General features: G+C 36.9%; 1 protein-coding gene across 1 annotated transcript; it reads right to left on the bottom strand.

The window, feature by feature from the left end:
• Positions 1-203: 203 nt before the first annotated feature.
• cpne2 (copine II) lies at positions 204-23,180 on the bottom strand. The gene is made up of 16 exons (XM_051869534.1): positions 23,033-23,180; positions 19,598-19,800; positions 18,076-18,255; positions 17,844-17,918; positions 17,686-17,757; positions 17,510-17,593; positions 17,296-17,385; positions 16,657-16,755; positions 14,244-14,327; positions 13,746-13,805; positions 10,345-10,478; positions 10,181-10,235; positions 9,245-9,296; positions 8,615-8,748; positions 1,330-1,566; positions 204-735 (listed from the first exon to the last, which is right to left on the bottom strand). The coding sequence occupies exons 1-16, from the start codon at positions 23,055-23,057 to the stop codon at positions 628-630; spliced, it is 1,692 nt and encodes a 563-aa protein (XP_051725494.1). The 5' UTR covers positions 23,058-23,180; the 3' UTR covers positions 204-627.
• Between the last annotated feature and the right edge of the window lie 1,042 nt (positions 23,181-24,222).

Below are 24,222 nucleotides of genomic sequence, written 5' to 3' on the forward strand. Positions count from 1 at the left end.
AAATGTGGTCAATGCAAAGTGTTCTAAAAGAACAGCAGTGCTTGATTACTTAGAAATAGTGTTACAGTAACACTATTTCTGTTACTTGAAGGTGTTGTTGTGATTCACTAACAACCTGCTGCATTTTCACAACTAAAGCTCTAATCAGATCTAAAGCCTTGGAATCAATGCGTTTGAGCATCATGTGATGTGTGCGCCAGTCATTATTTTCTCAAATGAAATTTATTGACCTGAGTGGAACATAAACAACTGATAAAACTGTACAAAATCAACAACACCACCTTGACCATGGCACCATACGATCATCACTAAATACAAATCACTACATAAAAGTTACTGTTTAGCTTTAACTTCTATTAAAACACAGAAAACGGTAGTATAAAGTTACATTCAGCCAAATACTGTTACATATTTTGTGACAGACACACAAATGGCCATTGCATTTCAATCAATAATTTGTCATACATATATATATTTATATATATAAACCAATAAATAAAAACATTTACTAAAAACACTTATGTACAGAAAAAACATGCACTTTGTCCATTGAATTGGTCAAGGGGGGGTTTGTAAACAGTTAGCAGGTTTTGGCAACATGCAGTGTGAACTTCAGGCCTCCAGCTCTTATTCCGGCATTGTGTTGCTAGGCGACAGGTTCCTCTGTTTGAAATACTGTGTGACCTGTTGCGGCAGCTCTGCCAATACGGATTTGGCTAAAGTTTCCTTCGGAGCCTGCGAGAACAACAAACACACGCAACGACATCATTGAGGATGCATATTTAAGTACACGCTGGCAGTGGGCACTTGTTAGATTGTTAAATCCACTTCCATGTAATGAAAACGAAGAAATGGCAGACACGTTTGGTTGCGTGGCGGTGAATGTTGGCACCGTTTCCTTCCATATTCTTTCTAAGCTAAATGAATTTTAATTTCCTCTGAATGGAGCCTAAATGAGGCAGTGCTGCCCGTTCCCTCCTGCTGTTGAGGAAATCACATGGCCCACAGACCGCCTACTCGCACTCCTACTGAAGATTCTGTTTACATACGTGATCCAGGATTGGACTCACTTCAGAACAACAAGAAACTATCCAGAGGTCTGTGGCAACAGAAATATTGATTATATGCGTAAGCTAAAGCCTCTGGGTCGATTCATCTGCATAATATTGAGAGTTTAATGCTGCTCAATAAAGACTTTTTGACCTGACATTTAGATAACCATTTTTAAAGCATTGCGTCATGTACCCTGTGACAGTACCTTTATATAACTAAACCAGTGTCGAATCAAGAAATCAGGTGAAAGAGGAAATAAGAGTGAGAAACACTCACATTGCGAAAGTCCCTGAATGGGACAAACTGCACGATGTCTCGGACCGCCTCCTCTCCTGTGTAGGAGCGCAGAGCGCTGCTGTCTCCATCCAGAAACTCCATGGCGGTGAAGTCGGCATTGCCCACCCCGATGATAATGATGGACATGGGCAGCTTGGCGGCTTGCACTATAGCGTGACGTGTTTCGTCCATGTCGCTGATCACTCCGTCAGTAATAATCAGTAGCGTGAAGTATTGCTGCAAAAGAAGAAGGGGAAACTATAAAAGGAGCCTGTTGAAGGTCACATGCTCACATATCTCTTCATTACAGTGCTGTACTCTTTAATAGCACATGCACCAAATTTTGTGTATTTCCTGGAATCACCTTGTTAAATCAAACAGTTCGAAAGCAGAGGCTCAGATACTGTAAATGCAACTTGATTTTTACATTTTCGGAGAAAATTGTTGGGTTTGCCCATGCAGAATCCGACGCCACAATGAGTACTGCTAAAGTGTTGTTATATGATTGTTAAAGCATTTGACGTAGTTGCTATGTGGTTGCTAGGATATCGCTAAGGTGTTCTGGGTGGTTGCTAGGGCATTTCTATGCATTTGCTAGGGCTTTTTGTGAGTTTACTTATCCAAAGTCCCAAGTCAAAAGAGCCTTTTCTATGATTTTCTAAGCCCTAGATATGGGGTTCACAATGTGCTCTGGTTGTTTGCTAAGGTGTTTGGGGTAGTTTCTAGGGTGTTTCTATGCAGTCGCTAAAGCATTTGGGGTAGATGCTAGAGTGTTCTAGGTGATTGCTAGGGCATTGGGTGGTTGCTAGGGCACTGGGTATTTGCTAGGACATTGCTAAAGTGTTGCTAGGATGTTGCTATTCAGTTGCTAGGGTGTTTTGTGGGTTTACTTACTAAAGTCAAAAGAGACTTTTCTATGATTTTCTTGGACCTAGATAAGGAGTACACAAAGCTCTGGTGGCTGTATGGTTGCTATGGCATTGCTAAGGTTTTTGGGGTAGTTGCTAGGGGGTTACTATGCATTTCCACAAGATATTTGGTGTATTTCCTGTGCTGTTGCTCGGTGTTCTAGGTGGTTGCTAGCAGATTTGCTAGTGTTCTGGGTGCTTTACTTAAGTCCCAAGAGACATTTCTATGATTTTTTAGGCCATAGACATGGACATGGGTAGACATGGGTAATTTGCTAAGTTGTTTGGGATAGTTGCTAGGATGTTACTATGTGGTTGCTAAGTCTATGCAGTTGCTAGGGTGTTTGGGGGGTTTATTTACCCAAGTAAAAATGTTTTCAATGCCTTAGATATGGACTCCATGCTGCTTAATATAAATGTTTAAAGGTTTTTTGCCCTTTTTATCATCCGCCTGGTGAAAATCGTATATATAATCGCTTAGAAAAGCCCAAGCTCAATGATTTGACGTTTTGAAAAACCTCTAACCCTTAATTATGAACAACAGTATTTAGCAAGAGCTGCTAATGACAGATATTTCATCTAGTCCCAAATCCGACAGTTTACTCGAGATACAAAGACAGAGTGAAGGAAAATAAGATACGTTGATGTGCTGAAATTCACCGCCCTCCCCCCACACAAAACAGGCAGACAGAAGGGGAGCTGGAGTAGATGTGTGGAGGGATTTACGCTGTCACTTTCCTTTCCTCCTGCTCTCCGTGGCAGCTCTTCTCTGACAGTAACACTTAGCATGGAGCGCTGCCCGTCTCTCAAGCCATAATTCATAGCCACAATACTTCAATACTTCCTCCAGGAGTCCAGCCTTACTACACACACTCTGAAAGAAGAAAGTTGGATCTGCCATAACAAAAGTTACACATAGGAACTGGGGCTTTAGAGGCCGATCTAAAAGCTAATTGGCCTTAAATTTAGCTGGTGATGTGACCTAAATAGGCATACCGCGCAAGAAATTGTTCTTTATTTTTTCACTGTGGTGAGCTGAGATAGAAAACAAGTATTTACCACAGTACACATTCTTGTGTACAACTAATCTTTGAGTCAAGGGCCTCAAAAAAGCATTGCATAATGAAACACCATGCTAAAGTGTTCCCTCGCTTGCTACTGAATCACTTATGCAGTCTATGGCATAATAGTGGTGCTTACTAAGGCAAGTACCCAGAGCACACTACCATCATGGTGGCGATTTTTGCACAGGCAAAAACCACTCATATATTCTTAAAAATGCTCCAAAGAAGTTATTTGGATTATGCAAGAGATCACTGAATATTATTAGCAAGAAGGCAACATAAAAAGTAGACATTCATCTGAAACAGAAATAGAAGAAATTCAAGACCATGCCATCTTCCCTTAGGTGTATTATGACCAAATGAGCAGTACAGTCATGCGTAACGGAACAAGGAACGAGGCTGTGCCCCCTGCCCTAACCACCATACTGTATTGCTGAGACACTGTGGGCAACACTTCCTGTATGCACTGTGTTTACCATCCTAAATATACGCACTCAGAACATAACAAAATCACACAAGCTGTCTTACCACTTACCATCCAAATAACCAACAAATAACCCACAAGATACTGCAGGAAACGTGTTGATGCACAATCCTAATTCGTTTGGATTCCCTAACCTTTACAAAGACACTGTTTGGACAGGCTTAAACACAGTTAGTATCTGCTAGCTGCTGGGCTTCTTGCGGTATCTGCCCAGCGTCACCAGCAGTGGACTGTGTATGACAGCGACCTCTTCCTCCCTGCTGTGGCCTCTGAAGTCTGAGCTTTTGATGTGCTAACAGACAGGCTCATTAGCGCAGAGCAGAGACATATACGCCGCTTAATTGTATATTTACAGACACATAAAATTGATTGATTGCCTCATCAAGTGTTCTAGCACAAAATTTACACACCCATAATGCGGCGCTTTGTGAAACCACATTTCTTGTTCTGAAAACCTTTCTCTGGAAGTTTCTTCTTCAGCTTTAAATGTCTGCATGAATTGGTATAAAATATGTCCCTGTGACCTCTTGGCCATTTAGTTGTAGTGAAAACAATTAATGACTTGAAGAGTTCATAAAACCACTTCTGCTTTAAGAGATGCTGCAAGCCCACAGCGCTATCTTCCTCCTACTGCATTAAGGCTCTATTCTTCTCTATCTCTCTTCACTACCCATTTTTATCTTTTAGAGGTGACAGGGTGCAATTAGGGATAGAAAGCGCTCTAGGCCCTCCTGAAGGAGGTTAAATAATAACCAACTATTAAGTTTTCCTTCCAGGCCAAGCGTTTGGTTAAGAAGTGTGAGTTCAGCACTCTCCTCGGCTCATGATCTGCCACCAGTTTTGATTGACATGATGTTTTTATTGAGCACCGGGAGTGATTGCGCTATGTAAATGACATATTTCATTGGCTCTCATTGTTTTATTTTCATTTATTTTAACCCTGTAAGCAGCTGAGTTGTTTTAAAGGCGCAGTCGGTTGTAATTCATTACATAAAACATTTTGGGTGAATCCCAAGAAAACATGTCCAGGTCTTATTTCGCCCCAAATTCCAATGAGAAAAATAATTGTTTTGCTGAAAGACAATGAAGAATTTTTTTAGGATAGTTAAGTTTTTTTCTCAAACTCTTCATAAGCATTTTGACATTCTACTTTTTTGTAAATATTACTTATTAACTTATGTATTATTATTATTATAATTTATGGCAATTTTATTTTATATATATATATATATATATATATATATAGTCAAACCAAAATTTATTCAGACACCTTGAACATTTTATTCATTAATACAGTTTATTCACTATAGTTTAAAAAATGGTAATAAAATATGACAAGAGTTAAACTGTGTCAGAAAAAAATTAATCTTAATTATGCCAGATAACACTTAAGCAAAACATGGTCAGGTCAAAGTGTCTTTGGTTCCAAATTTTTATCAATTTTACTGGTAGTCCACTGTATGAAGAAATTTTGGGTATAATATGTCACAGTTTACTTTATTTTGCTATCCTCACTTACATAAATGAACTATAGTGTCCTGCACCCACTAGTAAAAATATATAAAAAATGTCTGAATAATTTTTGGTTTGACTGTATTTTTATATATATATATATATATATATATACAATGAAGACTGGAGTAATGATGCTGAAAATTCAGCTTTACCATCACAGGAATAAATTAAAATACATTGAAAAAATGCTTGTACTTAAGAGGCTTCATGCAAGTCACCCATTTATTTATTTGTTTATTCACCAATTTTATATATATATATATATATATATATATATATATATATACAATGAAGACTGGAGTAATGATGCTGAAAATTCAGCTTTACCATCAAAGGAATAAATTACATTTTAAAATATATTAAAATAAATATATTAAATTAGAAAACAGTTATTTTAATTTGTAATAATAATTCACAATATTAGTGTTTTTACTGTATTTTTAATTTATTTTATTTGTTTATACACCAATTTATTTAAACATTTAAAATTTTATGTTAAAAAATGTTCTAATCAATTTCTCTAATGGAGCACATCTGTGTGTCATGCCAATCATCGATATGATGACTGCACTGGCATTCTGTGTAGCCTTGCTCCCTCGCAACAACAGAAACGCGTCGCTCCGCTCTCCTTCTCCTCTGAAGCTGGCCTTGCTGCTGGCCTGTACACAGAACAGACCTGAGGGTGCAGCCTCATTAGTCATTAAAACCCAAGAACAACTGGGGAAAAAGAGAGAACATTTGTTCGCTGAATCAACTATAAATAGCTCTAATTGAAAAGGGATTTTAATGGTTGTTTTCCACAGGGCTGATAATAAGAGCAGGAGAAATTGTGTGCTCTGTGCTGTTCAAAGCCCCTCAACAGACTTTGAACTAACAACCGAAGGCACATTTTGTGAGTGTCTTATGGAGCAATTAGACTCTGCTGAGCCAGGGTCAGTCCTGCTGCCTATTACGACAGCAAACAACCACACAGACACACCCATCCCACACACACAACACAGGCTGGATAACTGACTTCTTTTCCATCTGCATACACAACCTCTCTGTGAATACAAATGCAGAAAAATGGGATTTCCATATGACTTAAAGATGGCTCCATGGTTCAACTCCATACTGGAAGCTATTATACAAGACTTTTTTGATATAAACTATACCGTTCAGAAGTTTTTGAAAGAACTCTCTTATGCTCACCAATTCATTTATTTGATCAAAAATAAAGTAAAAACACTAATATTGTGAATTATTATTTCAAATTAAAATAATAGTTTTCTATTTAATACATTTTAAAATGTAATTTATTCCTGTGATGGCAAAGCTGAATTTTCAGCATCATTACTCCAGTCTTCAGTGTCTCATGATCCTTTAGAAATCATTTAATTTGCTAATTTGGCACTCAAGAAACATTTCTTATTATTATCAATGTTAATAACTATGGAAGCTTGTTTCCACCACTGACTAAAAAATAAAAAAAAAGGTAATTGTGACTTTTTATCTCACAATTCTAAAACATCTCTAACTGACTTTTATCTCAGAATTGCAAGTTATAAAGTCAGAATTGTGAGATATAAACTGAACTCGCAATTCTGAAAAAAAAGTCAGTCTTTTCTTCCCCTCAGAACTGGAATTCATAATTTGCAATTGCAAGTTTATATCTCACAATTCTGAGAAAAGAAGTCAGAATTGCGAGTTTATATCATTTCTCACAATTGTGAATTTATATCCCACAATTCTGACTTTATAACTCGCAATCGTGAGAAAAAAAGTCTGAATTGTGAGATTTTTTTAATTCTGTGGTTTACATAAATAACACTTGGGCTGCTTAATATTTTTGTGGATATTTTTTCCAGGATTCATTGATAAATAGTTCAAAAGAACAGCACTTATTTGAAATATAAATCTTTTGTGACATTATAAATGTCTTTACTCTCATTTTTGATCAATCTGACCCCAACATTTTTTTCAACGTCAGTGTAATAATGCATGGTGGCTAGAGGCTATCAAGCTCCTGAAAGGACATAAAAGTAGTCCATGTTACTCAAATTTGGCATGTCAGTAACATAACATGAGATTTGAGTGCTGAGGTGGAAAGGTTTGTGTTTTAAAATTTATTCTTCTTCTATGATGCAAATTTTGAACTTGACACTCACCACCCCCTTTATTTCAGAACAGCCAATACATCCAGCTTAACTTCTCCTTTTGTACTCCACACAAAAGAAAGTCATACAATATTGAAACGACATGAGGGGGAGTAAATGATGACAGAATTTTCATTATTGTATGTACTTGAGTACAGTGAAGCAAACAGTCAGTTTAACATTAAAAGTGTCAGTGCTGCAGATAAAGTGAGAGATTTTCAAAGTATGTGAATTTAAAACATTTCAAAGAAAAAAAAATCATTCTACAGTTGATTAGGTTAGCAATTAATTCAAAATTGCTAGCTTAGAATCAGCTAGAGCCAAGAGGTACTTGCAAAAGCCACAGTGAGAGTGAAGCAAATTTTGCACATGCTAACAGGAAGTTAACAGAGTGAGCTAAACTTCACAAGTGGAAAGTTGCTGGAACACCCTGCCTGATGAAACACAGACACATTGTGCTATCGCAGAAGAGAGCGAGCCCTAGTCTGCTCACTTGTGCCTCGCTCAAATGTTGCACATATCTAGGAAACCGAGGAGTTTCACAGTTTCCACTCAACGTCTGAGGGGGAATAGAGAGTAATACTGTTCTTCTCTAAGTGGAGAGAATTACAGTGGGTGTGGTTCCACTCCAGCTTTTCCCCAGTCCTTTTCCTCAATCTTACAGACCAAGCTGACAAAAGTAATGGGATTTAAAAAGACTAATGAGGCTTTTAAATGGAGACTTGTTATCCTGCACTGCTCTGACACACACACACACACACACACACACACACACACATCTGTCTGTGACTTGAGTACAAGCCTTTTTGTTCATTAAATGAGTGGCCACTAACTGTTAAACTGCTAAACAGTGACAGAAGGCAAAATGCATGAGACAGTCGTTTACTTTTGCATTTAAAACATTTAGCAGATGCTCTCATCCAGAGGGATTTCCAAAGTGCTTTAGCTTCACGTGTGAGACTGCCATGGCCAACAGATGGCAAGCATTTCAAAGAGTCATCTGATAAATCCATCATTTTATCAGTGTACAAGTTATCCAATCCAAACAAGCTAAATGTTAAATTGAAGTCCATCCAAGCAATGAATGGTTTCTAGCACAAGACTAGCTTAACCAACTAGACTTCCTTCTTACTTTCACTCCAGAAAAACCATGCTCCTCCCAAACTTTTAGGCACTTACTGCGGCAGTTTCCTGTTGGAGGGCCTGGGTAGCGAAGCGGGCCACATGGTTGATGATGGGGGAGAAGTTGGTGGGTCCATAGAAGCGGATGTGAGGCAGGCAGTTAGAATAAGCTTCAACGATCCCCTCCACACCTGCATGCATATAAAACACCATCATATATCAGTGTTGTCAAAAGTACTGACTTCGGTACCAAGACGGTACTGAAATTTTAAAAATGTGACCATACCAGCATTTCCCCCTAGCATTTTGAGCGCTGTTGAGCGGATTCTTAAACACCTTTGATTGGCCATTGTGTTCACGCGCTCAACAGATATGTCTGTGATTGGCTACAATGATCAACGCTTCAAAAACCTGTTGTAAATAGACATCTTTGATGCTCTTCACCGAGCGCTTACACAGATACACAAGGGATCGTTTAAAAAGCTGCTTTCAAATGCTCCCGTGCTCCCGTGTATCTGTTGAGTGCCTGAACACAATGGCCAATCAGAGGTGTTTAAGAATCCACTCAACAGCGCTCAAAATGCTAGGGGGAAATACTGGTATCTTCACATTTTTAAAATTTCAGTTTTTTGACAACACAGTCGTGAACAATAAGTTAATTGAAAATACAAGGTTTGTGAGCCTCACCCGAGCAGAAAGGGTTTGTGGGGTTAAAGTTGATTGCAAATTCATGGGATACCTGGAATACATAGAGAAAAAGAACAATGATAACAAAGACAACTAAAAGAGAGCTAATGCACTTTTAATATATTTATGATGTATATTACTGGTCAAAAGTTTGCGGTCACTAAGCTTTTTGAAAAAAGAAGTCTATAATGCTCACCCAGAATGCATATATTTGGTCAAAAATACAGTAATATTGTGAAATATTATTACAATTGTAACTTTAATATATTTTAAAATGTACCAACTACTTTAGTCTTCAGTGACCCATAATAATTCAGAAATCATTCTAAGATGCTGATTTGAAGCTCAAAAAACATTTCTCACTATTCTTACTAACAATTATTAGCACAAACATGCCTCCTTTTTATGTAAATTAGGCTTATTACCGATATTTGTGTACAATTTCTATTGATCATGACAGCAGTTATTCATCAAATGATGATCAAATGATGGAGAAGAACATTATTACTAGGCATATATACAACAAGTGCCAAAGATAAGTGCACTTTAGGCATCATTTGCATAATTCCTTTTAGTGAATCAGGTGCTAAAACAAACTCAACGTGTGCAAATAAACGCCGCTATCGGTGGGTGCAATTCATTCCTTGTGAAATCCCCCCTTCAGACTTCTTTGTATTCACTTCAGCATCCATGGCAACGCAGATGGGATGACAGTTGCATAATCACTGGGATATGTGAGCATTATTCATTTTCTTTATCTGCCTTTTCTCTGTCTTGCACTTCAAATTCTTGTTTCCATTTCACACTTCCGAAAGCTTTAGCAAGCTTTCGCATTCAATTCCATTTGATTATTTAAAAGGACAACAAGTATGAGATGCACAAAAATAAATCTACATGGACACAAATGCACACACAGTTATGGACAATTTTTCTCACCTTCCAGTCGGGTGGGAGTTGAGCCCCAAATCCAAGCGCAGGAAACATTTTGTCCCTGTGGACATGAAGTGTGAATAAGGAGAAGTGTTGTTTTACCAGTCACTGCTTTTGTGGCCATATGTAGACCTTTAAAGTGTGTTTTTATTAAAAGCACTGTTACATACGTGTCATAGTCTTGGATGATCTGGCCTACAGCCCAGATGGCAGACAGATATTCGTTGCTGCCCATTGGGTTGATATAATGCAGAGACGACGGCTCCCTGGGGTTTCCATTGGACGCTGTGAAGTCGATGCCAACCTGGAGAAACAAACATCCACAATGTAATACGCTAATGTGTGCCAATTGGGCTGGTCTATATAAAAAGACAAGCAGCTGTTAGTACGATGCATTTCATAAGCTTTTTCCCTCAGTTAGTGTGGCATCAAAGCTCATAGCTAAAGGCGATGTTGTTATCACCCAGGGAGGTTGAACAGTCAGATCTGCTCAAGCTGAGATCTGATAGCTCTGTCCTATGGCAGTCATGAACCAGGAGACATGTTCTCTGACTACATGCTTACAAGACACATTTACCAGTGCAGAGAGACCAGTGTCTAACCTTCACACTTGCTAGAGCACACCTAACCACTGGATGATCACTCCCCCTGAGGCTGAAAACTGATTAATGAAGGAAAGGAAAGAGAAGAGGGTGGAAATGATAGGGCGAAGGGAATAGGAGGTGACAGAATGAGGGTGCCCTTTATTGTAGTCGTCCTCACATTGCCTGTCATGGCCTCCGGGTGACTGAGCTGTGAAGTTTATCACATGAGTATAAACCGAAGTGATGCCTACTATATTTTCTCTGGTGTGGCCGTTAGAACTGTTAAATTCACATTTTTTATTTCTTTGCGAGAGTATCTTTTTTGCAAAAGATAAATATGGAGTCGTGGAATATACTATACGCCCTTCAAAGTATATTAAAGAGATTTTAAAATTCTGTCATCATTTACTCTCATTTCAAATGAAAAAAAAAAGAAGAATCACTTTCATTCTTTTATCAAAAAAAAAAAAAAAAGATATATTTTGCTTTCCCTTCCACCATAGCACCATAAATGATGACAGAATTTTCATTTTTGGGTCAACTGTTTCTTTAAGAAGTACAGCTTACAATGAGATATAGCCTAGTGAATGCAACTCATTTCTACTTCAAAATGAATAAAAATAACCTGCAGGCCTTTCTCAGTCCTCCTCTCCAGAAATTTCCAATGTTCTGGTCTACGGTGAGAAAAATTCTAAAAGCCTCAATATAAAGAGAAAACATCTCTTCTGAATGCTGCATTCAGGAGTCTGTTTGCCCACTATTGAACCCTGAGCTCGACTGCCTTTATAAAGACGCTTTGAGCAGCAGCACTTGGTAAACAGCTGCACTGAAGCTGCACAAGAAATGAGAACTGAGATCACAGCTGTAGCTCTAAAGATCTCACCTACCTGCACAATGGATCTTCTAAGACTAAGTCAGAAAAGCAGTATATGGCCTAATCCATGACACTACGCTGGAACTACATGCTGGAGAAATTAGTGACTGATAATGTTTAAATGTTTTTACAAATACTGTCCATATTTAAAGCTTAAAGGGGACCTATAGTGCCCCTTTTACAAGATGTAATATAGTCTCTGATGTCTCCAGAATGTGTCTGTGAAGTTTCAGCTGAAAATACCCCACAGATCATTTATTATAGCTTGTCAAATTTGCCCCTATTTGGGTGTGAGCAAAAACACACCGTTTTTGTGTGTGTCCATTTAAATGCAAATGAGCTGCTGCTCCCGGCCCCCTTTCTGGAAGAAGGCGGAGCTTTAACAGCTTGTGCTTCTGTTGCTCAACAACAACAAAGTTGGAGAATCTTACGCAGCCAAAATGACGATTGCTAGTAACGGTGTTACAGCCTAACAACAACTCTTCCTCTTCTGCAGCCCATCATGGCCTCATGCCCTTTGTTGCGTGTTCCCGGGGGTAGGGTTTATGTAAATTTTGGGGTTTGTGATGTCACCAACCCAGGAGGAAGCTCTTTGTAGTCCCTACCAGCCGTTTGTTGTAGTCCTTAAAAGAGTGATTTCTGTAAATGAAAATATCTCTCTTTGCACTGAACTTTGAGCGTCGTAACTTTGCAGATGTTGTTTATGCTCAAACAGCAACATTACACACTAACTACAGTTAAAAAAGTGAAATCATACTCAAGGACCTCTTTAAAGCGATAGTTCACCCAAAAATGAAAATTCTGTCATCATTTACTCATCCTCAAGTTGTTCCAAACCTGCATACATTTCTTTCTTCTCCTGAACACAAAAGAAGATATTTTAAAGAATGCCAGAAACCAAACAGTTGATGGGCTCCCTTGACTTTCATAGTATGGTGAAAAAAATACTATAGAAGTCAATGGGGCCCATCAACTGTTTGGTTACCCATATTATTCAAAATATATTCTTTTGTGGTCAGCAGAAGAAAGAAATTCATGCAGGTTTGGAACAACTTGAGGGTGAGTAAATCATGACAGATTTTTCATTTTTGGGTGAACTATCCCTTTAAAGAGACAGTTCATCCAAAAAATTAAATTTTGCCACCATTTGCTTAACCTAATTCTGTCCCCTTGGAGCTTTTACAAAATAAGTAGTTATGTCTGATTCATGAACGAATCATTTTCTTGAGTGAGACTTTTTCAGTGAATCAAAATCTGAATGATTCTGAATGACTCATTCATGAATCAAACTGATCTGGTTCTCACATTCAACTTTGTTTTTTTCACAGAAGACAGTAAATCATACATGTTTAATATATTATGAATGAATAAAATGTTGACAGTATTTTCTTTTTTGAATGAACTAACCTTTTAACAGCTAGAGAATTTTTTTTAAATGATAATAATCTGTACAGTAACTGCAAATAGTGAGACCTTATCATAATCTGCAGGGCAACAAACAACCGTGCATCATGCAAACAAGATATCGAAATCACTTTCCTTTGTTCAGGCTCTCGTGGCTTCTCTCGCTTTCTCTTTCTCTCTCTCTCTCTCTCTCTCTCTCTCTCTCTCTCTCTTTTACATCCCCCTGTCTCTCTCTGTCTTTAGTTTGAAATGAGAGACATGAACCTCTACACTGCAGCACACTGTAACTATAGCAACCTGTGAAATTCACTCACTTTCTGTATCATTTCTTACCAATCACATTGGTGAAGGCAATTGAGTCACATAAAAGAACCATATATAGAGCCTGTTCACCTGGACAGTGTACGGAAAGAAAACAGGCTTTTAGTGTATCGCATTCAACAAATTTGACTTTAACCATCATTTGCTCAAAATTTAGTGATGTAAACCATCAAATGGATCCTCCATACAAATCTGACTCTTTACAACCTTCTTGATTGCATTCTGCCATTGTGGTTTTCAGCTGAAATTTTGTCAGTGACAGAATAGATTTTCAAAATCATCTGCATACAAATGATGTTTTTGCATTTTGCATGCATGAACCCCCCTCCCCTCAAATCTGTGAAAAAAAACAGACAATCAATTCCAGAGGTGACGTTATCATACTCACAGTAAACATGAGCTGACAGCCACCCAGAATGTAGTCCAGGAAGGAGTAGTTTCTCGTAATCTAACAAAGGAACAATACAGCAACACATCTTATATTCACATAAATACATCACGTAACCACCCTTTGACATTCCCTTAAGCTAAAGGTTGTAAAATGGTTGAGTTCAGATAGAGATTTTGTGAGAACAACTGAGTCATGTTCTGTTTTAATGCCTGAATCCATCAGTAGAGGTGATTAAACGGTGACGGTGCAAGAGTGACAGGTGTTTTGTGCTGATATTAATATATGTTATTTAAAGGGGATTTAGTACCATTAAACTAATCTGTCCTTACAGCGAAGCCACAATTAAAGGCCTTTTATTTGTAATATAAATGTAATTAAATAAGCCACAACATGGAAGGTGCTGTAATGTGCAAGCTGAATGTATTTAATGCAGCTTTTTTTGTTGCCTGTGTATAGCGAATGTGTGAATTTTCTTTCCCTTTTTATTTTTCTTACCTTGCATGACTTCACAATTATGATCCCAGAGTTTTTATAGCTCTTTTTCTTCTGTTTTTTGGGATTAATGCATTCAAACTCAACCTGTGAACAGAAAGCAGTGTTATTGTCCACTTTAAATCATTTCTATTTTTTATGGGAAAAAAAAAAACACACAACTCATGCGCACAGAAAGCCACGTCAAACAGCGCGCCGACCGCATTGAGTTCTCTTTCACGCTTGAGCGGACAAAACCACACAAAAGTATGCCAAAATACCCAGTTTGTCAAGTATCCTCATAAGCAGAGTCTTAAATGAGTTAAATAAAATCTTAAATGACCGTAAAATGTGGTGAGGACATCGGATGCGTGTCAGATCTGTGTCATGTGCGTCAGATCTTAAAGTGACAGCAGCCTAATAAATCTGCTAAATAAATCAAATATTTAAAATATACTGTGTTTATGTTGTTTCTAACTTTAAAGTTAGGATGTGATTAATTGCGATTAATTACAGAAAAATATGCAATTAATTAGTTACATTTTTTAATCGATTGATCGATTGACAGCATATATATATATATTTCAATCATGAGAACTCTCTGAAGATTTTTAGCATGGTAATGAATATGACAATGATAATGTATTTGGTATTAGAAGAATAGATCTGGTACGCTGCTGCTGAATTGCTGCTGCTGTTGATTATTGCTGCTGCTGCAGAGCAAGTACAGGAACTTGCTACTGCCAATACATACGCCGATACGCTGCTGCGAGTAAGACATAGTGCTGCTGCACAAATAGCATATATCAATAACCCATAGCAGAACTATACAGGTGGAGCTGGGGAAGGTGGAGGGTTTTAGAAGAACTCTGAAGCGCGCTGCAAACTGCTATAGTGAATGTAACCAGCCATTTAAATGTGTGAGCAACAAGCTCATTGGCTGCAGAAGTGACATGAACCAATCAGCTTGTGCCAGTAGTTAATGCTGTAATTATTATCATCAGCTTGTGTTAAGGACCCATCAGCCTGTGCCATCTAGAGTTTCATGACTGAACTATGTATATATGCGTCTATATATATATATATACATATATATATATACAGCTTTCATTATTTGAACCCATGTTAAAGATGTCTCTCTTAAGCAAATATGAGACATAAAATTGAGATATTTTTGTATAGAAGCTACCATACAGCAACATTATTTATTCAGGGATGCATTTCTTAATAGCATCATTAGCCAACTAACATCGCAAGTTCTGTCGTTACTAGCATAGTTCAACGATTTGGTGTTTCCCGAAACCATCGTTCAAACGAACATTCGCAAACTGCATCGCAAACTTGCGTGGTTGGAACGACAGCTCTGGAGCTGTGGTTAGAAGCATAGTTTCTTGTTTTTATGACATGTGGACTTAATAAATCAAAAAATAAGCAAAATAAGCAAGCAACAATAATACATACAAGCAGCAATAATAAGTATAATGTATATCTTTTATTTCGAATATATACAAATGTCATTTACATATTTTATTTTGTCAAGAGATTTTAAGCATGTTTTTGAAGAGTGCGCATGTACCTAAGAACGAGCCTATGATTGAATCTGGAAATAAAGCAAAATAACTGAGAAAAATAAGAATTAGTCCTCAGATACCATATCCGTAATTTATAGCAAAAAAAATCTAGCATTAATTCGATCTCCAACAGATTCATTTAAAGAAGTTATTACTCCACCTGTGAGACATCATTCACCAACATGGCTGAATGACAGGTTTGCGACAATACAGTTTCGGGAAACAGTCGTGACTAGCTAGTTGATTTGTTCAATAATGCATCGTACTATGGTAGTTAAGCAGCGAGTTATGTCGTTGTACAGGAAACACACCCCTGAAAAGATAATACAAGTATCAGCATCATCTGTGAATTCTAGTGTGAGCATTCGAGTGAAATGTGAACACCGAGGGGTAACAATCACTGCGGGCGCTCCATTCCTTTACAACATGGCACAAAATACATCATATCTCTTAGCTAAGGGTGTGCAACAGAATGTCAGCACCTGAAAACAGTGTAAGGATGTTAATTAGTACACTAACTCTTTCTCCAGGAGAACATTTACGCATGTTCTGCCTAAGTGTGACTGGCAACACACAATGCTTGTTCTGGTAAACAAGGCAGTGGTAAAATAAGAGCGATTTGCATCTCAAAAGAGCCAGTTACTCTCTCTGTTTCTCCCTCCCACCACTTTTCTCCTTGTCTCTCCCTCTCTCACTCACTAATTCTCAGCTTCATTATGCCAGATAATGAGGCATAGCTAGTACTCACATAGTATTCTGGCGCAAGAGTGGCAGGCATTAATGTGAGCCAAGCTTTACTTCACGCATTTAGTTCCTACATTCTGGAAATTATGAATCTCTACAGTGTTAATTGAAGGCAAGCCCACCTCCACTGCATTCTGTGCTTCGCTCATCTTGTTAACGGTGGTCTGAAACTCGCCGATGAAGTCATGGCCTCCGTCGTTGTCGTAATCGTAGCACAGCACCTGTGACATCACACATTTATTGCGAGTTGTGACACGTATGAACATGTTAAAGGGAATGGAGGCTATTAAAACTGTTTTGTAGAATTCATTCTGGGTCATCAGGGAGAGATAAGATGATTTTTAAATAAAAAAAAATAAAAAAATAAAAAAATCAACAGCAAGCAATCATCATGCTTTTATTTTTAGTGTAACAAATGGTCTACTAAAGCTGCGATTTGATTGGATGTAATAAATTTGGACACTACCATTCTAAAGTTTTTGATAGTCTCTTTTGCTCATCAAGGCTGCATTTATTCGATCCAAATTAGAGTAAAACAGTAATATTGTGAACCGTTTTTTCACCTACAATAATAATCTAATTTGTAAAGTTACATATAATTTTTTGGAAGTTGCATTTAAAATCCACATAAAAACACTGAGGGAGAACATGATGTTTTTATGTTTATATTAAATGACCTAGACTAAATTCTACTGGGACTCTTCACACACAGACTATAAAGCTAGATAGCATAATATGTACATAATATATAGACCACACACCTTGATGTTTCTGTCCACATCTCCATTACAAAGGGAGATTAGAGGCACTGTGAAAGGCTTCCATACAGGATCCAAAGTGTTCTTAATGACCTGAAGTCACACACACAAATGGCTATTATTTTAACACAGTCTGAAACACAAGCTGATAAAACTGTAGAACAAAATTGTATATAAATGAGATTATCAGCAACATAGAGTCTATTTAGCATCTTACCTCTGTTCTGTGAACCATCATCCATTTTCCATCATCCCCTTGTTTATGGAATTCTAAATAGGGGTCTGATTTACCGAAAAAGTCCTGAAAAACATTCACAAACAGAAACATCATCATCTTCTATCGCTAAGTGCTTTTTAAAGTGCTTGAATGGTTATCACAACCTCTTAACTTACCTTTTTATCTAGCTTCCTCCCACACATGGTTAGGGTGATTATTCTGTTGTCTGATAACTCCTGGGCTGTTATCTAGACCAAACGGAGCATATCATGATGCTCCAGTACAAACTCTATCAATGCATATGTCTGCTATGGTGTGTTATGTGGTGTCTTACTGTGATGGCCCCCTTCCCTGCTGGCTTGCCATTAGCGAGAATCAGTGGTCGATGTAGCTTCTTATTTGACACAATCTAAAACAGAACAGATGGCCCAATAAATGCACAAGTAGAGGCGATACAGAGAGCTAGTTTATCATAACTAAGATCATAAAAGCTTAAGATTATAATAAGTGATTTGAAACATCATACTGCAGATTGATCTAGAAGATTGATGAAAGTGCTACCGTACCACTCCCAATGTGCAGGTGAACTCGCCCAGAAAGTCGTGTTCGTAAAGCTGGGTGCTGCACTTGTCCTCATCAAACATGGCAAACTTGAGTTTCTGGACCTCCTCAAAGTGGTAATCCACCTGGAATTTCACACCAAATACTGGATTCAGGTTGTTCACGGCCGTCTCCGTTCGAGCCAGCTGAAATGACATACAAGTAGAGGACGTGATTCACAGAATTTACACCCAACTATAGTGCAACTTTATGCACTCATTATGTGTCTTTCAGTGGTGTAATACAAATATGTGGATATCCGCTAATAAGTCACCCTGAAATCAAAATTGACATTTCTTATTATTTACAGAGTGGTGCAGTGTTTTTTCTACATGACTTTTTGTGCACATCTCTATTTTTTTAATTCATGTTGTAATCAAAAATGTTAACACCCTATCCTCCTCGAAACAGCATCTGTTCTCTTCATGACGTGTCTCAGCAGAAGGAGGGAATAATATATATACCAATATCAATATATCATGTTGGTCGATTAATTTACCAATATTCTCAAGTTACATCTCACTCCATTATCATAATAATAATTTTTGCATAAAAAATAAAGCATATTTTTAGGAATATAATGATTTTTTGGAATTGTAACATTATTTTTCTGGCAATTAAAAACAAAATGTTCTAAAAGTTCTCATTATATTTTTGATAAATTGTTTTTGTAATCATTTGTAATGTTTTTATTTTTTTGTCATTTGTAATTTACTCACCCTTAATATATTCTTATTATTGTAATAAAGTAATAAAATATTAGTGTAATAAAAACATTAACTTCAAGGCAGCATAAATTAAAGATAGCACAGCAGTATATCTTTATATACAAAAATATATTTAGATGTATTATTAAATATTACAGTAATAAAAATTAGATTATTTTGCATTATGGACGATCGCTACTGGTGTACAGATCATGAAATCTTGAGAGCTTGGGCAGCATTTTTGTTTATTATTTATCTAAATCTAGTAATTTATTATTAGAGTTCTGAATTCCTGAACACATCATGTTCTAAAATGCATTTAACCATGCATTTTTATACTCCAAACACATTCCTTTGTTTGTCCCCTGGTGTTTCCATGGTTACAGTGTACCGTGGAAGAGTGATTTCATGAGCTGGCTTGCCCTACCGACCGGCAGCACTGGCCTGTGATGACTGGACCGCCGAGGGCACGGTCCTGTAGAGACTGTACAGGTACGCCTGTGCTCGCACTGCAACCTATTTTCCTCTTTAGTTCATTTTTTTTGTATTATATTTTGCTTCCTACATGCCAGCTATTTCAGCTTCTATGCTTCCAACTTGTGCTTTTTGTCCCCAAAGATATCTCTACATGTTTTCTAACACTCTCAATTCCATCTTCTTTTCTTTCATATTCGCATGTCAATCTTCTAATGATCACAAGATTTTAACCTGTGTTATTCACAAAAACTCCACTAATCTGTGAAGGTAAGGTGGAAAATGAATGCTTTTCATCACTCCTTACCTCCACCCAGTTGCCATCCACATCATGGAAAAGAACACAGAAAGGGTCAGACTTGGATGCCACGTCGCGGTCCAGCAGGTTGGAGCCACAGACGGAGAGCTCTACCTTTGTGATGCAGTGCTGGGACCCAATGGCAGGACCCGCGTCGGGGCCGGAGGCCAGAGTATAGGCCATGGAGATGGGAGTACCTCCTCTCCCGCGCCCTGGGGGCAACCAAACAGTATTTCACTTCTCAGTATAATTTTAAACAGTTTTTCAAATCAAATTTTCTCTCAAATTATTATGTTGATATAATATAATTTTAATGCAAAATAGAGGCATTTTGACCAGACTTTTGGAACTCACTGTATGTCTAATTCTGTTTAAAAAGCAATATTCCAGCAATATTAATGCTATAAAGCCAATTGTATCAAATTTGATTTGCAAATTTCTACGGCCTCTAAATGAACAATATGATCAAAACCTGTTGTGCAGAATCTACTACATGCCTTCTGTTGTCTGATTGATAGTTTCTAATCTTTAGCAAGTAAAAGGACTTCCACTTCAGGTTGTGGTACACAAGTTTTTGTTTTGTTTTTTTACTGTAAAAGTAATAATACATTTTATATTGTTAGTAATATTTCAAGATGAACACTGGACTGATGCAACTTAGGTTTACTTGATTATCCATACATAATTTTTAGAAAAATCATGTTAAAATGTGAGTAACAAATATGATGGCTTTTGAGGAACATTTATTTTTTTTACATGCATTATATGTGTATAATATAATACAATAAAAAACTAAAGAGCTTTGATCATAAAACTAAGCATTTAAATATCATCTTACTAAGACATAATATTGGGAGAGTGACAACTGATATTTATATGCATTTTATGTAAGTTTTCTGCTGTAATATTATTGCTGTGAAATCTCATTGATTTACATTATAAGCTATCAGAACTTCATCTCACTTTTTGGCCACATGAATATCATCAACTGCACCAAATTGCTTTTTTTTTTTTTCAGTTTTAGGCCGCTGAATAATTTTTTTTTTCCTCCTTGAGTATGAGCTCAATATTCTCCTACTATATAAGCCATAAAACCTGATGTATCAAATAAAATACTCAAAAAAAACATGCATTTTTAGAATTTTTTTTAAAGATGTTTAGTTTTTTGACAATTATTTCATAGTTCAGGCTTCACAAGGTTAAAAAAAAACTATTTGAAAAGGTAAAATAGAAAAAAAAAAAAAAAATATATATATATATATATATATATATATATATATATATATATATATATATATATATGTATATATATATAAACCCCAACACTCAAAATAATGAATTGGTTTGAGTAGGACAAACTTAAATTAAACAAATTAGTTCACTTAAATGAACTTTTATGAGTATTTAGCATTTTAGTATTTAGTTTACAGAAGTTATATATTTCAAGTAAACTGAACTGTTTCATTGTTTTGAGTTTTATGAACTTATTTCTTTTAATTTAGACGAACTTAAGTTTAACTGAAACTAGGCTGGGATTTCAATTTCCCAGCATGCTTTGCACATTGCACTCGAAATGCAGAGTAAATGCTAAAATTTAGTGTTATATGTGACCCTGGACCACAAAACCAGTCATAAGTTACACAGGTATATTTGTAGCAATAGCCAACAATACCTTGTATGGGTCAAAATTATCGATTTTTCTTTTATGCCAAAAATCATTAGGATATTAAATAAAGATCATGTTCCATGAAAATATTTTGTAAATTTCCTACCATAAATATTTAAAAAAATATATATATTTTTGTGAGTGGATACGCATTGCTAAGGAATTCATTTGGACAACTTTAAAGGCAATTTTCTCAATATTTTGATTTTTTTGCATCCTTAGATTCCAGATTTTTAAACAGTTGTATCTCGGCCAAATATTGCCTAACAAACCATACCTCAATGGAAAGCTTTTTTATTCTGCTTACAGATTATGTATAAATCTCAATTTTAAAAAAAAAATTACCCTTATGACTGGTTTTGTGGTCTAGGGTCAGATATAATGTTTTTTTTTTTTTGTGCAAGATTAATGTTAAGTAGGAGATTTAGTAGTGATTAATGTTTAGAATGCTAATTTAGAAGAGTTTCTGTTAATGTGGGTTTTTGGAGAGTTACCATCATGGTGAAAAGTGGTTCATGCGGCTTGGTTTGAGAGCAAGTATGTTAAATGCTTTATATTGCTGTACTCATTCAGCAAGTGCTAGCCTATACCATGCTATCGTTAACATGTTAGCAAGTTAGCTTTAGCTTAGGTGTGTCCCAATTCGCATACTTATGCACTACTCTGTGATGTTTTTAAGTACAAATAGTGTGAGTAGTGCGTTCACACAGAAAATTCCAAAAAGAAAAAGTGCACTTTAAATACCCGGATGATGCACTAAATTAATGGAAAAAACGAAGTGTGGAACGTTGGACATTTCATGCACTCAACTGTCGCAGCTTTAATTACGTAGCGGAGGGGGAAGGGGTATCAGACTCCGTTGTTAAATGACAAAATAACCTTATACAATTCACGCACTACATGAATGAGTACATAATGCATAAGTAAGTTAAATGCTTGAGTACACTCATACATTTAACTTAAAATTATAATATAACCTCAAAGTAAACATTTTTATTAGCGTTTATTTATTATTATTATTAGATAATTTGCAACAAGAAAAACTAATTTTATAATAAGCTGGAACCTTGTAAAGGAATGAATTACACAGCACTGTTTGACCTTTTCTGACAGAAATGACATTTGAGACAGGGATGCCTGGGTTCATGGTCCCCTGACAAACAACTCCTCAAATAAACACTAAACATGAAAACACTCTATGATTTCCACATGCATCAATGCACGCACACACTCGCGCACACAGAACATGAGCGTCACACCAGGACATGAGGAATACAGCGAGGGCTCTTGTTGCTTAGATACTGATGTACCACTGTCTCTTTCTGTGTTAATGTCACAAACCACAATTAGGCTGTGACCACCATAGAGAAAGCATAAGTGAAAATGACTTCACAATCATGATGTTACACAGAATCACAATACATCACCTGTTGCACTACGATTTATCATGTTAACAAGAGAAAATAGGTCATCCAAGTTAGTACTGGACTTAATTTCCAGTGGTGCACATTTGGTATATTTAAAAAATTACAACTTTGTCGCCATGACAACACAACGGCATAAACCTTAAAATGCGAAAATGACTGTAAAAATAAGGATTTAAATCTCTTTACAGCTTAACATCAACGGCTTAACATTAACATACCGTAACATCAACGTTTGCTCTTTTTTTAAAAAAGATAATTAGTGGTAAAATCAATTTTGGATAAACTTGTTACACTAAATTATAAACAACAGAAACATTCCTTGATCAGCTTGGAAATGAGACGAAAACTCACCTGAGTTTCCATCCCAAAACGGCATCTTTGAGTAACCTGAAGGGTTTGGATTCTAAATGAACTCTGTATTCAAATACCCATTATATAGTGCAGCAGTGTTGGTAACAGAATAATGACACGTTCCACATGACCATGATGTCATGGAAAAAGGGATACACAGTCTCAACTAAATCTAGAAAAAGTCCACAACCGGATGAGACACGTGTAGTTCGTGCAACGTCAGAAACACTCCACAAATGAGTAACCCTCTAAACCTTGTTTCCTAACCGCTGTTGTCAGGACCAATGTCCATAAAATCATTCTGTGTCTTATCCTGACATCAGCCCGCCCATTTGAGGTCAAAATGGCAACACATATCCAAGATAACTTAACCTCTAAGTGATCATCAACTCAACACTTCATCACTTATCTCCAAGGTGCATTGCCAGATAATACACTGCTAGACATTAACGTGTGGAAAACAAGTGTAGGGCTGTAATCAAATATGGAGTATGCTGTTATGATTTTAAATGATTGTATTGCTTGTACTGAAGTCATAATGAATAATGTGGATTGTAGAAATAAAAAAGTGCAGCTATATTTAACTGCAGATACTATGAGATATCTGGCCACTTTATTAGGTACACTTTGCTAGTACCAGTTTGGGCCCACTTTTGTCTTCAGATCTGTCCTAATTCTTAATGGCATAGATTCAACAAGGTGCCGGAAACATTCCTCAGAGATTTTGGACCATATTGGCATAACATCACGCAGTTGCTGCAGATTTGTCGGCTGCACATCCATGATGCGAATCTCCCGTTCCACCACATCCCAAAGGGGCTCTATTGGATTGAGATCTGGTAACTGTGGAGGCCATTTGAGTATAGTGAACTCGCTGTCATGTTCAAGAAACCAGTTTGAGATCATTTGAGCTTTGTGACATGGCACGTTATCCTGCTGGAAGTAGCCATCAGAAGATGATACACTGTGATCATAAAGGGATGGACAAACAATGCTCAGTTGGTACTAAGGGCCCCAAAGTGTACCAAGAAAATATCCCCCATACCATTACACTACCACCACCAGCCTGAACTGTTGATACAAGGCAGGATGGATCCATGCTTTCATGTTGTTTACACCAAATTCTGACCCTACTATCTGAATGCCGCAAAATCGAGACTCATCAGACCAGGCAATGTTTTTACAATCTT

Source organism: Ctenopharyngodon idella, chromosome 18, assembly GCF_019924925.1.
Source record: "Ctenopharyngodon idella isolate HZGC_01 chromosome 18, HZGC01, whole genome shotgun sequence".
NCBI lineage: Eukaryota > Metazoa > Chordata > Actinopteri > Cypriniformes > Xenocyprididae > Ctenopharyngodon > Ctenopharyngodon idella.